Below are 15,912 nucleotides of genomic sequence, written 5' to 3' on the forward strand. Positions count from 1 at the left end.
ACAGTGCATATGTACTACCATCCAATGCATCAAAAACCAAGAAATTATCTTACATCAAATCAGCATTGTTAAGCTTAAAGCTATGTACATCATATCATATCTATGTGCTTGAGATTTTTGATGCTTTTTACTTGGCATCTATGTTAAACTAATTAGCCACCAACTCCACTACAGTTTGCTTAAGCTTGTAGTATGTCGTTTTTTATCATCGTACTTAAATAACTTCTAAAGAAGTATGCTACATAGTATATGCAGCTGGTTGGGATTTCACAGCTAATAAAATACATTTTATCTAAATGTTATAATTCGATCTGTGCACTGGAAAACATGAATATCTGAGCCACAAATCTCAACAGAAAACTAACAAAATTTAATTTCATATACAAGTAACAAATACAAGCACTGACTCTTTAAATAATGCATGGCCAATATATACATCTGAAAGGAAGTGTGCTATTCATTATGCAAACATTGGGACAATATGACATGAAGTCAACTGTCACTATATACAAATAACCTAGTTGTGAAGATTCCTTGCATACAAACTTGTTTACTCACATTTGGATACAGATAGAAACATGAATAATTTCACAAGCAGATTATTTACTTTCTGACCCAATGAAAACATTGTTTGCTTATTACAACAATCATCAATATTCAAGAGTATTATGTGCAAGCTAATCTAAGGTGACCTAGTAACTTAAATAGAATAGGCAAGATTAGTAAGAGGAATATGTTGAAGAGAGCACTGATGTGTTCTCTTCAACAGGTGGATGCACCTTAAAATAATGCTTACTATATATACTTGTATAGAATCAAATACAGTCAATTCTCATTATAGCAAACTCATAGGAACCACAGAAATAGTTTAAAGTAGATAGTTTGATATAGTGTATTTCTTTTAGCACAACATCTTACCTCTTGGTTGAGACTTCAGCAGTTTGTTATCATGAATGACTGGGGATCAACTGTAAGAATAATGCATACACACCTTGGGTTCAGAAAATTCTCAAATCTTCTTATAAGTTTATAGGTTACTTTTTCCTCTGAACGAGTCTGCAATATTGCTTGTTTTGTTTAGTTCAATAATATTTCTATATTCGCATGTACCATCTTCTGAAAGCTGTTTGACTAATTCTTTAAAACTTTCATGCATTTTTATTTTTTTTTTGTAATATGATGATATTTTCATTTTCAATGGTAAAGTTGCCTATTTCAAATCTCCTATATACATTTCTATCTGAACCCATAAAAGTAATCACTATCAACAATAACATAGCCAAGATTTATCTTTTTTCAATGCAAATTTATGCATTTATGTTGGTACATGTTAATAATTAATCCATGTCCTAAACAAATTATACTTGCCAAGAAATTATACTGCATGTGAAGCACCATCTCCAAAACACAAATAAATAATAAAAATATTCTACAATGTCCTGAAAACAAATTGGCAAAGACAAATAGTTCAAAAACTGGGAATATAATAAGGGATTTGTACTTAGGTTTTGTAGATCTGTAAAAGACATATATTAAGGTACCCAGAGAAATGCTTTTCAGAATGTTACAATTATAATGAGATAAATGAAATGTTATAGAGATAGTATATATTTAAGTTATAAGTCAGCAGTTAGAATTGAAGAACATACAGGAAGATAGTTTGATGTAAATCAGTTATAAGACAAGGCTACATACTATCTCCACTCTTATTCATCACCTATATAGATCTCATTATAAAAGCAAGTAGCATTAAACCTGATTTCAGAATCAGGGATGTCAAACTTAGCTCTTTGCTTTATGCAGATAATGTTCTACTCCTAATCAAATCCAGTGTAAGTCTTTGGGGATTCTCCGAAGCAACTGAATAACAACTATAATAAATTATGCATGAAAAACAGCAATAAAAAGATCAAAATTATGAAAATATGTATAAAAATGGAAAATTTAACCCGTTTTCTTATTGGAGAAATAGAACAACAAGAATATTTCAGTTTTTAGTGAAGATGACAAATTAAATATGAAAACAGACAACAGAATAAGCAAAGCTAGTGGGAAGTTAATTGAATAAATTTATATGGAATAGACAAACACAAAACCAGTAGTATACAATGCAGCACTCAAACCAGTTTTAAGTTACTGATCTGAAAGTTGAATTAGAAATAAAGAAATGAGTGTTCTGAGAAAAATTAGGAGAGTGAACAGATGGCATCAAATGCAGAATCATATTAAATATAGAGATATTAGAAAAGAACTTGACATTGTTAGCATCCAAGAAACTAGGAAGGTCAGTATAAAAAAAAAAACACATATATATATATATATATATATATTTTATGCCAAGATAGCAGGAAAAAAACCCAGAAGAAGAACAAGATCTAGGCTAATTGATTCAATCAGTAGTGTCTTTTTGAAATATCAGATATGGAGATATTGTGGGGCTGACAAGTGATAGGTTAATTTAGAGAAAAGTTATTGATGGAAGGGGGGGAGGGGGGAGTGCGTAAGGGTCAAAGCTGTATAATTAAGACGAGACCTCCACATATAGCTTTTAAAGGAATGCGGAGAACTGACCAGGGCTTTTGACCTAATGTCCAATCCTCACCTTATCTTGGTGCACTCTGTTAGGTATATTTGGGATTTAGCTGACCAAACTGTATTGTTATTGGCTTAAACCACAATATAAACCACCACACACTACCACAATTATGATGGTACAACACAACAGAATTTCATGCCGGCTGGGGAGTCACCCAGATAAACAAGGCTCCAGTTGTTTTCGACAGGGAACCAGGACGAACAGCAAAACGTCAGCTACTGGAAACAAATCCTAAAACACACCCCAACTTAGCATTACCAGAGTTCAAGATCAGTACTATCAACATAAGAGGCCTGAATGGCAAAGAAATTTAGCTAGCTGAGGAAATGAATAAGTATAAGATGATATAACAGGGGTGACTGAAACAAAAAAGACAAAACTGATATCAAGCAATAAATACAAAATGTTATATTTAGGCAATGACAATCAACGGAAAGAAGGAGTAGCCATAGTATTCAACATTAAATACGAGGATAATCTTCTTGAATGGCAGGCCATACAAGTAGAGTGATGTGGGCAAATATCAGAATGGGGAACTGGACAATGAGACTTATTTGTGCCTTGGTCCCATAGAAGGTTCTACTAAGGTAGAAGTGGAGGAATTTTTTGAGGCTTTGAGATTTTTCAATTTTGTGGATCAAAATAGCAAAGTAGGAAATGATTGTCAGACATACAGAAATATTTTGAGAAAATTTGGAGAAAAGAGCAAAGCTAATAATAATGGCAAATACCTTGAAAATTGGATCTGAAATTGGAAGTGATCCCCATTTAGTCTTGAGCAAGATAAAATTGAATTTCATATTGAAAAAAAAAATTGTAAGAAAGTTTTAAAGTAAATGAAAGTTGAGCAGCTCTCATATGTGAACTGTAGACTAAAATACACAAAAATTAGTTAAGAAAAAAAACACGAACCAAACCTTGGAGATTCAGTGGCAAGCCCTGAAGAAAACACTGATTCATTCATCCAGAGATGCATGTGGTGAGGTAGTCTGCAAGGATAGAAAAATCAGAACTCCATGGTGGACATAGGAAGTTAAAGAGCCAGTGAAAGAAAAGAAGAAAGCATATCAGTTCCTGGCAAAGAAGACAGCTGTGCTCTTAGAGAATACAGAGAGATGAATGTAAGAAAGCTAAACACTATGTAAAACTAGCTAAACAAAAGTCATGGGAAGACTTTGGTAAGAACATAGAAAATAAATATCAAGAAGGTGGCAAAATATTCTGGAGACTATCGAAAAGCTCAGAAATGGAGGAAAGAGTACTGTAAAAATAATCAGACATGATAAAGATGACATGAATATTGGAGAAAAAGACATCCTTGATGTATCTACGAGGGTGGTCTTAAAAGTTCTCACCCTCGACCATAGATGGCAACACTATCAGCAAGAGATTTTTTTTTCCAAGTTGGTACATCTGTCATAAGAATCCATGTGAAATTGCAAGTCATTCTATCAAGTAGTTTCTTTTATACAGATGTCTGAAGCAAAAGTGTTGTATCCCTTGAAATGGATAAAACTGAGTATCGTGCAGATATAAAATTCTTTGTAAAAGAAGGTTTAATGCAAAAAGAAATTCATTTGAAGTTCATAAAAGTTTATGGGCACTCTTCTCCTTCATTTTCAACAATTAAGAAATGGGCTGCAGAGTTTAAACATGGCCGTACCAGCCTTGAAGATAATCCACGTAAGGGACGTCCAAAAAAGAGTAACAACACTAGAAATCATTGATCAAGTAAAAGATATGGTATTGGATTTCAAACGAGTAAGAGTGATTGAAATTGCTGTGACCATAGGCATTTCAAAAGAACCTGTAGGATATATTTTGCATGAAGATTAGCATATGAAAAAGCTTTGTGCAAGATGGGTGTCACACTTGCTCATAGCAGATCGAAAATGCAGTAGCATGAAAATCTCTGAACAGTCCTTGGAGGGTTTTAACAAGAATAAAACTGATTTTATGCATCGATTTATTACTATGGATGAGACTTGGATTCACCATTATACACCAGAATCCAAACATCAGTTAAAACAGTGGACAAAAGCCGGTTGTTCAACACTAAAAAAGACAAGTTCGGTTCAATCAACAGGAAAGGTCATGGCATCGGTGTTTTATGATGCTAAAGGCACATTGTTTATTAATTATCTTGAGAAGGGTAAAACAACCTGGGAATGTTATTCCGATATTTTAACCAGACTAGATGAAAAAATTTGTGAGAAAATACAGGTTTGCAGAAGGCAAAAATCATCTTACATCAGGACAATGCACCTACCTATAAAAGTGTTTTGGCAATGGGAAAATTAAAGGATCTGCACTATGAATTGTTGGAACATCCACCCTATTCCCCAGATTTTTATCTCTTTGCACAAAAAGATGGTTTAATGTTAAATCTGGTGTCAGACAAGGATGTACATTATCCCCTCTGTTATCATCATCATCATCAATACCATGTACCCTCAAGGGGTGTACAGGATATGACAGTACTACATGAAAAAATTACATCATTACTAACTTCCTATCTACAATTTTCCTCCAAATCAGTCTGTTACTTGTCAAGACTCCAACATTATCAGATCTTATATTTCTATTGTCTAAGGCACTTTGTACCGTATCAATCCACCTATATCTTGGTCTTCCTCTGGGTCGTTTTTCAGCCAACCTGGCAGAGAACACTTGTTTTGCTAATCTTTCCTCTCCCATTCTATTTAAGTGACCATACCACCTGAGATTAGCTCTGCTAACGCATTCCTGGATGCTGACAATGTCAAGTTCTTTCCTAATATCGTCATTTTTAATATGATATTGCCATTGATGCCATCTGTTCACGCCTCTAATCTTTCTCAGGACTCTCATATCTGTGGTCTCTAGTCTTTGGTCAAGTGTTTTACTTCTAACCCAGCTCTCAGATCCATAAGTTAAAACTGGTTTGAACACTGTCTTGTATACAGCTAATTAAGTGTTCCGACTAATTTCTTTCTTATTCCATATGAATTTATTCAATTGACTTCCAACCATACCAGCTTTGCTGACTCTGTTGTCTATTTCTATATTTAATTTACCATCTTCAGTAAAAATTGTGCCTAAGTAGCTGAAATGTTTTACAGGTTCCACAAGTTCTCCATTCACAACATAGTTGACATTTTCAATGATTCTGCCTATTTTCATTGTCTTTGTCTTTTTATTACTGGCCTTCATACTATATCTATTACAACAGCTATTCAATTTCGTCAGAGAATCTTGCAGACTTGTAGCGGATTTATTTAAAGCAAAGAGCTGACATTAACATCTCCAATTTTGATATCAGGTTTAATACCACATTCCTTCATAATGTGATCCATATAGATAATGAATAACAGAGGGGATAATGTACATCCTTGTCGCACACCAGATTTAACATTAAACCATCTTCCTGTACTTCCTTCAATTCTAACTGCTGACCTACAACTCAAATAAAGACTAAGTATTGCTTGATATAATGCCCCATTGACACCATATAACTGCAGCGTATTGAATAGCTTCTCTCTTGGCACCTTGTCATATGCCTTTTCCAAATCGACAAAACTTAAATATAGATCTTTGTTGTATTCCCATGCTTTCTCGACTATTTGTCGTAAAGTGAAGATCTGATCCTGACAGCCTGTATTTGGCCTGAATCCAGCTTGTTCTTCACCAAGCTTTTCTTCCACAATTCTTTTCAACCGTTTCTCAAGTATACTTGCATAGATCTACTTGCATAGATCTAATCTGTTATTCATTATTCCATAATTCTGTTATTCCACTCTGTTATTCGTTATCTATATGGATCACATTATGGAGGAAAAACTAAAATTCTTTCTCGCTGGTCAGCGTTTTTTCTTCGAATCAAGAGGTGATTGCAGTAGAGGGCGATTTTGAAGTTCTTACTGAGAACCCTACAGGGAACGGTTAATGGCGCTGCAGCATCGCTAGAATAAATGCATTAGTCTTAAGAGAGATTATGTTGAAAAATAAAAATGATTTTGAAATTCTAAATTTGTTCTTTCATTGCTAGGCTGAGAACTTTTCAGACCATTCTCATAGTAATTACTTCAAAAAATTGCTAAATGAAACAATCCGACAGCACACTGGTATAAAACACTGTCCAGGCAATCAGCAATACATATCCATAGTTAAAAAAAAAAAAGCCATCAAAAGCCTGAAATGTGAAAGGTAGCTCAAGTAGATAAGATTCAAAATTCAGAAATGCTCGAGTATGGAGGTTTAAAGTCTTACAGTGGCAGCACTGCATAGTTCAGAAGACCTGGACAGAGGGGCGAATTCCAGATGATTGAAGTACAGCTCTCATAGTACCCATACACAAAAAAGGGAAATAAAACTGAATATGAGAATTACATTCAGTTTTCTTTCCCTTTTTGAGTGTTCCTGGCAAGATTTATGCAAGTATACTTGAGAAATGGTTGAGAAGGATTGTGCAAGGGAAGTTTGGTGAAGAACAAGCTGGATTCAGGCCAAATGGAGGCTGTCAAGATCAGATTTTCACTTTATGACAAATAGGTGAGATATGATGTGGATATAACAAAGATCTGTATTTCAATTTTGTAGATCTGGAAAAGGCACCAAGAGAGAAGCTATTCAAAACGCTACAGTTGCATGGCGTCAATGAGACATTATATCAAGCAATATTTAGTCTTTATTTTAGTTGTAAGTCAGCAGATAGAACTGAAGGAAGCACAAAAAAATGGTTTAATGTTAAATCTGGTGTCAGACAAGGATGTACATTATCCCTTCTGTTATTCATTATCTATATGGATCACATTATGAAGGAAAGTGGTATTAAACATGATATCAAAATTGGAGATGTTAATGTCAGCTCTTTGCTTTAGGAGGATGATGTTATACTTCTAAATAAATCCGATGCAGGTCTGAAAGATTCCCTGACTAAATTGAATAGTTGTTGTAATAAAAATGGTATGAAGATCAGCAATAATAAGACAAGGACAATGAAAATAGACAGAAGCATTGAAAATATCAACTGCATTGTGAATAGATAACCTATAGAACAAGTAAAACATTTTGGCTACTTAGTCACGATTTTTTAGTGAAGATGGTAAGTTAAATATGGAAATAGACAACAGAATCAACAAAGCTGGTATGGTAGAAAGTCAACTGAATAAATTCATATGGGATAAGAGAGAAATTGGTCAAAACACTAAATTCGCTGTATACAAGACGGTGTTCAAACTAATTTTAACTTATGGATCTGAGAACTGGGTTAGAAATAAAACACTTGACCAAAGACTAGAGACAGCAGATATGAGAGTCCTGAGAAAGATTAGGGTGTGAACAGATGCCATCAATGGCAATATCATATTAAAAAGGAGGATATTAGGAAAGAACTTGAGATTGTTGGCATCCAGGAATGTGTTACAGAGCTAATCTCAGGTGGTATGGTCACTTAAACAGAATGAGAGGAAAGATGAGCAAAACAAATGGTCTCTGCCAGGTTGGCAGGAAAAAGACCAGAGGAAGACTAACATATAGATGGCAATATCATATTAAGAGGACTTAAACAGCACAATGGGACAGACAATAGATTGATGGCTGACTACTTCTCATTTTGAGAAATGGACAGTAACCCAACAGCAGTTCATGCTGTTGGGTAGCTGACATATGATGCGTGTTGATTCTGGAGTCGACACCCATCTTTCTTCAAGAGGAAAGAGTATATTGTACCACAGATGAAAATAATGGCCTAGGAGGAATCACAATTGTGGATCATAAAATATGAGAAAAATAACATTCTTGAATTCAGAAGCCTTCCAGAAAATTAGAAACTGTTAGCGTGAAAATCAAGTGGTTTGATCTGATGTAATACAAATATTGTATATGCACTTACATCCAGTCATTAACATGAAGAAATTGACAATTTCTATGAGAATTTCTTTAACACTCTCAGAGATGATACATCACAGGGAAATTATAATGGGAGACTAACAAAAGTAGGCAAGAAACAGGAAGAAAGTGCTTTAGGTGCGCAAGGTATGGGCAATAGAAATGAAAAGACAAAAGCATAATGAATTTGCAGAGAGCCAGGAATTTTACATAGCTAAGTTTTTTTTTTAAAATGAGTAAATGAAAATGGACCTGGAGATCACCAAATTAAGTTTTTAATGAAATTAATTATATGATGATGAAAGCCACTAGGTGGTTAGCCTAGTGGCTTTGCGCTTCGCAACCATATGTCTGGGGAAGGAGTGTCCTAGGTTCGATTCCCGTCAGCAATGTGAGGAGCTGAAGGATCTTCCTCAGCCATAGCTGAGGAAGATCCTTACAGTAGGAAAAATCCTACTGTCCATGCCCGGTCTTGGGCATGGACAGTAGGGTTTTTCCCCGTTTATCTTGGGGTTTTTCACCCCACAAAGCAGACAAACTGGCCTTGAGAACTCAGCATTACAGGACATTGGGCTGACCACCTTATCCTGCGAACGGTTCGAGGTCCAATGATTAATAAACCCTCGACACCGTGAGGTAAAAGAGGGTATAAAGAAGATGAGATGATGAAAACCATAAGAATTTTAGATGTAATTTGTCGAAATGTTTAACCAAGACAACGATCATACACTATTGAGAGCATGGAGAAAAAGAGCAAGAGAGACTGAAATTGTAATGTGGGGAAAGAAAAAAAAAAAAAAACTAACAGAAAGATAAAGTTATCAGACTTATCTCAAAGAATAAGAAAATAGTTTCAATAACAGATATTACCAAAAATTTAAGAAAATCATTACAGACAATTGGTCTAAAAATAAAAAATAAAAAATTAAGGAAATGGAATCACAGGTGTAGCACAGACAATATAGAATTTGTAATAATGAGAAAGTTAGAAAAGAAATGAAAAATGACATCAGAAAATATAATTTTAGAGCAATTCAAATATAACAGAAAACAAACAAAAAGTCTCCAAAAATGACAAATGAGGGTGACAAAGAAAGAAAAAATGCATTCCAAAACTGAAAACTAAGCAAGAAATAGTACAATAAAACAGAAATAATGGAAATATGCAGTATCTTTATTGAGATTTATACACAAGGAGAAACAGTTACAGATTCTCTACTAAATTTAGATGATTTCATATGCACTGAAGGTATATTTTATGAGGATAATGAATCACCATAAAATTAAGGAATCATTCACTCACTTCCCTTTCTGAGTTAAGAGAATAATACAGCTATTACTGAAATCAATTCGGTGTTATATATGTGTCACAGATTCACTCTTAATGCATTTCAATTTCAAGTAATTTTAAATTAAGAAGCATACATTCTATATTACTATGTTTAACTTAAATAAATGAAAATATATATCTGTGTAGTCATCTCAAAACTGCCTGTTCATAGCTAGTTCTTACCTGTATGATTTGAGAAACTTGTTCTGAGAAGATATCAAATAATCTTATCTCCTGAGGTATACCAGTACCATCTTCTCTTGTAGCAAAAACAGCCAGCCTGTCAAGGGTTAAATAACAGATGGAATTTCTGATTAATGTAGCTCTAATTATTTGATTTCAGTATCAAACACTTTAGTTAAATTAGAGTTTTTCCATATAAGCAATCCCTAAGACTAAAAAGTAACTATTTATTAGATAAAATTTATTTTAGAAAGAATACTGACCAAAAACACACTTGAACATTCTTGACAGAAAACATGACTGGTATTTGTAGAACATTCTAATTAGGATTTTTTTTTTTTTTAAATACCAAATCAAAATAGGACAGAAAGATTATAACATTGAAATTAATGCAGAAAGAACCAATAACTGTACACAGAAATATAAAAAGAGCCAAAACGAAAAATAATAGGAAAAGAAATTAAAAGACTAAGAAGTGTAAACCTGAAGTATACATCACTAGTGAGTAGTATTAATGAAGATATGAAAAAATCTCATATGATAAATAATTTATCATGTTCATTTTTAAAAGATTTTTCTTCTAAAGAAATCACACACACTATATTCTTAAAATAAATCTTTTTGTATTAAACTTATTCACAAGGCTTTGTTAAACCACTGTGATGTATGAAATATTATTAATAAAGACCTTCAGGGAGTCAGGGACTCATCGAGGGAGGCCACATACATGCACCAGCTATCAATACTTATTCCTAAATTCATTCACATTATTTGCACTCACAATATTCAATGGCAATCCATTCCAATCACACACCACTCTATGAGAGAAAAATCTAGACCTCGCCCCCTTCTTAGCAGCATTCATTCTCAGCTTCCAAGGTTGCCCTCTTGTCCTTTCCACACCTTTCATTAATTGAAAAATTCTATCTATTGAAATCCAGTATGACTCTTACAGAAGTTTGTAAGTCTCAATCATATCACCCCTATTTCTCCAGTTTGCTAGTGTCTGCAGTCTACAAATTTTCAATCTGTCTTCATAATTAGTATTCCACAATCCTGATATCATTTTAACATTCTCCTTTGCACTCACTCCAATATATCAGTATCACAATGGAAACCAGGAGACCAGACCTGCACACAATAGTCCAAGTGAGGTCTTATCAAAGCCTTATAAAGAGGCAAAATGACATTCTTATCTCTACATGTGAATGTTCATTTTAGCATTGCAATTATCTTTTAAGTTTCATTTGCTACATGGCCCCCTAACTTCAACTTTCTATCTATTAACTGCAAGATCTCTAGCCTTAGTTTCTTCTAGCATAATCCCACCAACATAATATGACATTGGATATCTAATCACGCTGAAGTGAATGACTTTACATTTACCGACATTAAACTGACATCCGTTTACCTATGCCCACAATTGAAGCCTATCTGAATTGCATATCAGCAGCATTCCTGATTACCCTACCTATCTTTGCTTCATCGTCAGCTAATAGCTATATGTCAAATCCTTCCCAATGTCATTAATGTACAGATTGAATAACAATGGACAAAGCAATGACCCATGTGGTCCACCACTGGTTTCCTTAAATCATGCAGACACACATCCCCCATATACCACTTTTTGATGTCAGTCAGTCATTCTCTTTTCCACACTAATATTCTAAAACCCAAATCAACATTCTCGAATTTATGCAACAGTCTATCATGCTATACTCTGTCAAAAGCCTCAGCAAAATCCACATGTATCATATTGTATCCATTCCCCTAGTCTAGTTCAATGGCAACATTATTATAGAATGTAAGCAAGTTGCTAAAACATGATCTTCCCTTGCATTTTTGAAAATTATGGAGACAACTACCGTGTTTGAATAAAAACTTTAGTTTAATATAACTAAAATCTACATTCGACATTTCGACCTTTATGTCAAGGTCATCTTCTGGAGCATACAACTATACACAGGAAACAAGCTACACTACAATCAAACTGGTTTGTTAAAGACACTGACCAACCGCTACAACAATTGTTGGCCTGACCTCTGGTGGGGAAAAAAAATTATACATCAACGCTAGAGTCCTGTTATTAGTGTTATCTGTTGGTTGTAGAAACACATTGGGCACAACAACAAGTATCTATCTATATACATATATTAACATCATGTACACATTCCAGCCAGTTGGTATGGAATGGTTTCTAATACTGGACGAGGATTGGCTAGAGTCCTGACTTATGCTGGATCTTATATATTAGGTAGGCTGAATGTGTGCCATCCAGATCCTTGGAATTTTCATGCCATCTTTGTTGTTGATATTTGGGTGGTGTATCAGGAATTCGCAGGCTTCCTTAAATTTCCTTTCGTACCAGGTTTTTGTGCAGCGTAAAGAGCAGGTGCTTTTCCAGTTGATTTGGTGTAAGGTGTTGAGTGAGTGGTCTGAGAGGCCTGCTTCACCATAATGGTTATATTTAATGCATCTAATGTGTTCTTTCTTGCGTATAGGGATTGTCCATCCTGTTTCACCAATGTACGGTAAGTTACAGGTGCAGCAGATGCAACAGACTCTAGGATGTGCTAATGGGAGGAGAGGATCCTTAGAGGAGTTGAATATGGTTTTAAGTTTAGTGGGGTAGTTTAAAGGTGGTATTGAGGTTATAATGTTGTAGGATTCTCTTGATTTTTTCCGATAACCCTTTAATGTATGGGATGGCTATGGTTTTACTGTAATCTAGATTCGTTTTTGTTGTAGTTTTCGAATCTAGAATCTAGAAACGAATCTAGATTACAGTAAAACCATAGCCATCCCATACATTATTCCATACATTATCCCATATATTATAGAGGTCAAGATAAGGAAAGAATCAGTGGAGTTGGATTCTTGATCAACAAAAAACTGAAGAACAACCTAATAGAATTTGACAGTGTATCCGATCGAATAGCAAGTATTATTGTTCAAATCTCGAAAAGATACACTCTTAAGATCGTCCAAGTCTATGCACTCTTCATCCTCAGTTACCGTGTTGCAGTGCCTACGTGCATGTGCTTTTTTGTAAGTTCCTTTTGAAGATGGCAACGTGACATTGCCGAAATATCGGAAATATTTATTAAAGTGTAATTTAAGTTATATTCATATCTACATTGTACAATTCCTTAAGTGATTTAATAATGCATAACCAACGTATAAACCTGTCTACGAGAAATATCAACAGAAAAATCAAAAACGATGGCCTTTAAAGAACAAAATCCAATAACTAAAATAGTAATAGATAAATGAATTCAACTATTCTAAAATCATGTTAAAAGCAACCTAGGATGTATGATCACATATGAAAATAAAAAGATATAAACCTAAAAAATTGTGAAATATTTAAAAATAACAGGTGTAATTAACTCCATATTTAAACTTAATCTACTTCAAAAACAAACTAGAGTAAAATTATATAACACATTAGCCCTACCAGTCATATTGTATGGAAGTGAAATCTGTAAAATAAAACAAAAGACAAACAAAGATTAATAACAGCTGAAATGAAGTTTATGAGAAAAACTGCAAGGTATATTCTATTTGATCACAAAAGAAATGAAGAAATTACGAAAGAACTAAACGGGAATCAATAATAGAAAAAATAAAGAAATATAAACATAAATAGATGGAATACATGGAAAGAATGAAAATAGAAAGAGTACCAAAACAAGTATTAAATTACAAACCATCAGGAAAAAGAAAACCAGGACGTCCTCTAAAGAGATTCAATGATGACTTCTGAGGCCGAAATAGGCCATTGTAGTCCTAAATCCATGAAAAATATGGATTAGGAATTTATGAAAACCAACTCATTTTTGGCTTACATACTATACAACAGTCATAACAGTCCTCCAAAACATAAACATCAGAGGAAAAGAAAAAATTTATTGAACTTACTACAGAGGAGAGCACATTTCCATCTAACATCTTCAGATGCTAGATAACACAGATAACAAATGTGGTAAATGAGACAGTCACAAAAAAAATTCAAATTATAACTGAAAAGGAACTAACATCCTAATACATCTAACAAAATGGAATATAAGGTAGGGTGTTGCTACATACTTGGCAGCTCAGCTGCAATAGACAAAAAAATGCATCACCAATTTATCCTTATGGGTATACTAAACGAGTGATCATTATGGGCGACTTGATTTATCCAAACATTGATTGGATAGATGAGAAATCTCATGAAAAGAATGAAGAGGTATTTATTGAATTATTGCAAGACAACTTTCTCAAGCAGCATGTAAAAGAAGCAACTCGAAAGAAGCTAGTTCCCAGCATCAGAAAGGATCTCTGTTAAGAATATGACTATTTTACCAGCCAGTGACAGTGATCATGCTGTGATTTCTTGGGATGTATCTAATTATATTGATTTTCCCATTAGAACAGGTTACATGTTGAACTACAAAGCTGGAAATTATGATCAACTTAGGAGAATACTATCTTTGGTTTCATGGTATCAGTTACTAAATGAGAAAAATGTCAGCAATACAGGAGAATCTTAAAAAATGCTAAAATGAGGTGGTATCTGTATGTATCCCTAGGGCTTGAAGAATAAATAGAATGGGAATGAAATGGATGTGCAACCTTATTAAGCAAGAAATCCACAAGGAGATGATGTGGAAAAAAATATCATGAGAAAAAGAGTGAGAGGAGTTATGAAATATATAAAGCTGAGGCCAGAAAAGTAATGGTATTGTGCAAAAAGCTAAATCAGAGTATGAAAAGAAATTGGCTATGCATGCTAAAGGCAATCCAAAAGAACTTTGGATTGCCTTTAGCATATAATATATGAAGTAGACCACAACATACAGACAACCTCTGATTCTTTTAACAGAGAAGAACTACAAGTCTTTATCAAAAGAGAGGTAGAAATGCTACAGTAGCCCTTGATGGAGAAGCTTAACACCATTCTCCATCAGTTAGGGGAGATCAAAACAAAACCCTCATTGGAGAACTTAGACTCTTAGCAAACACACAGCAAAAAGGAAAATAGGAGAGAAGCACCCCAGTGCTACAGATGCAGAAAATTTGGGCACATTGTCAGATACTGCTCTCACAGCAGAGGGAACTATGACAGAAATAGAAGATTTGAGGCCAATATGGTAATGACTCACCAACATCCCACACAGAGGACTAAGAGATGGCCGAGAAGCGTTAGAAGTCAGCAGGATAGCTCCATGATGGTAATAAGGGAAAAAATAAGAGGGGTAAAATGCAGAGTTTTGCTAACACTGGTTCCCAAGTTTCAGTGATAACCGGATCTCTATTCAGGAAGTTGCAATCCCGAGCATCTGACGGTATCACTAAATTTAAACCACCTGTCATGTTAAAGGGAATAACAGACCCCACCGTCTATGCCTTGAAGAAATTAAAAGTGAACATGTGGTTGCCAGATTTTAATTTAAATGTTTAACCAGAGCTATTAATTCTCCCGGAATCCTCTCGTACTAGAGCAAAGGTAGTACTTGGGACTGACTTTCTTAAGAAATACAAGTTCTCATGTGATTTTTCAAAAGGGGAGATTTCTATATTGGAATACAACCAGGGTGCCTGGATGAGAGCTAGTCAGAGGAATTACGCTGGCAAAAGTATTAACGGGGTCAACACAGAAAATGACCATTCCCAGCTAGAAAAGGGGGAAGCTAAAGAAAATAAAATTGTGGATAAGAAGGATGAGGAAAATTCATTGCCTGACTCCCCAGCTATTAGAGATAGGTAAAAGGGGGAGAGACCTTACACATCGAGTGTCAAGGTGGCGGCAAATGAAAAGGAGGATACAGAGGCCACTATGAAAAACATAAGGAATGTAATAGAAGTAAATGTTACAGAGATATGCAAGAGTAAAAGCCACTGCCCACGCACCAGAAGAACTGGAAGGAGATCAGGGTATCGTAATGGGGTA

General features: G+C 34.6%; 1 protein-coding gene across 1 annotated transcript in view; it reads right to left on the minus strand.

Annotated features, from left to right (window-relative positions):
* The window catches only part of Vps35 (Vacuolar protein sorting 35), a 377,835-nt gene that overhangs the window by 194,933 nt on the left and 166,990 nt on the right, over positions 1-15,912 (minus strand). Inside the window, exon 7 of the mRNA XM_090412498.1 lies at positions 9,978-10,074. Coding sequence (XP_090268624.1) covers positions 9,978-10,074 — 97 coding nt within the window. The remainder of the gene's footprint in view (positions 1-9,977; positions 10,075-15,912) is intronic.

Source organism: Typopeltis vanoorti, chromosome 1 (genome assembly GCF_054136105.1).
Source record: "Typopeltis vanoorti isolate ZY-2024b chromosome 1, IOZ_Tvanoo_1.0, whole genome shotgun sequence".
In the NCBI taxonomy this organism is placed as follows: Eukaryota; Metazoa; Arthropoda; class Arachnida; order Uropygi; family Thelyphonidae; genus Typopeltis; species Typopeltis vanoorti.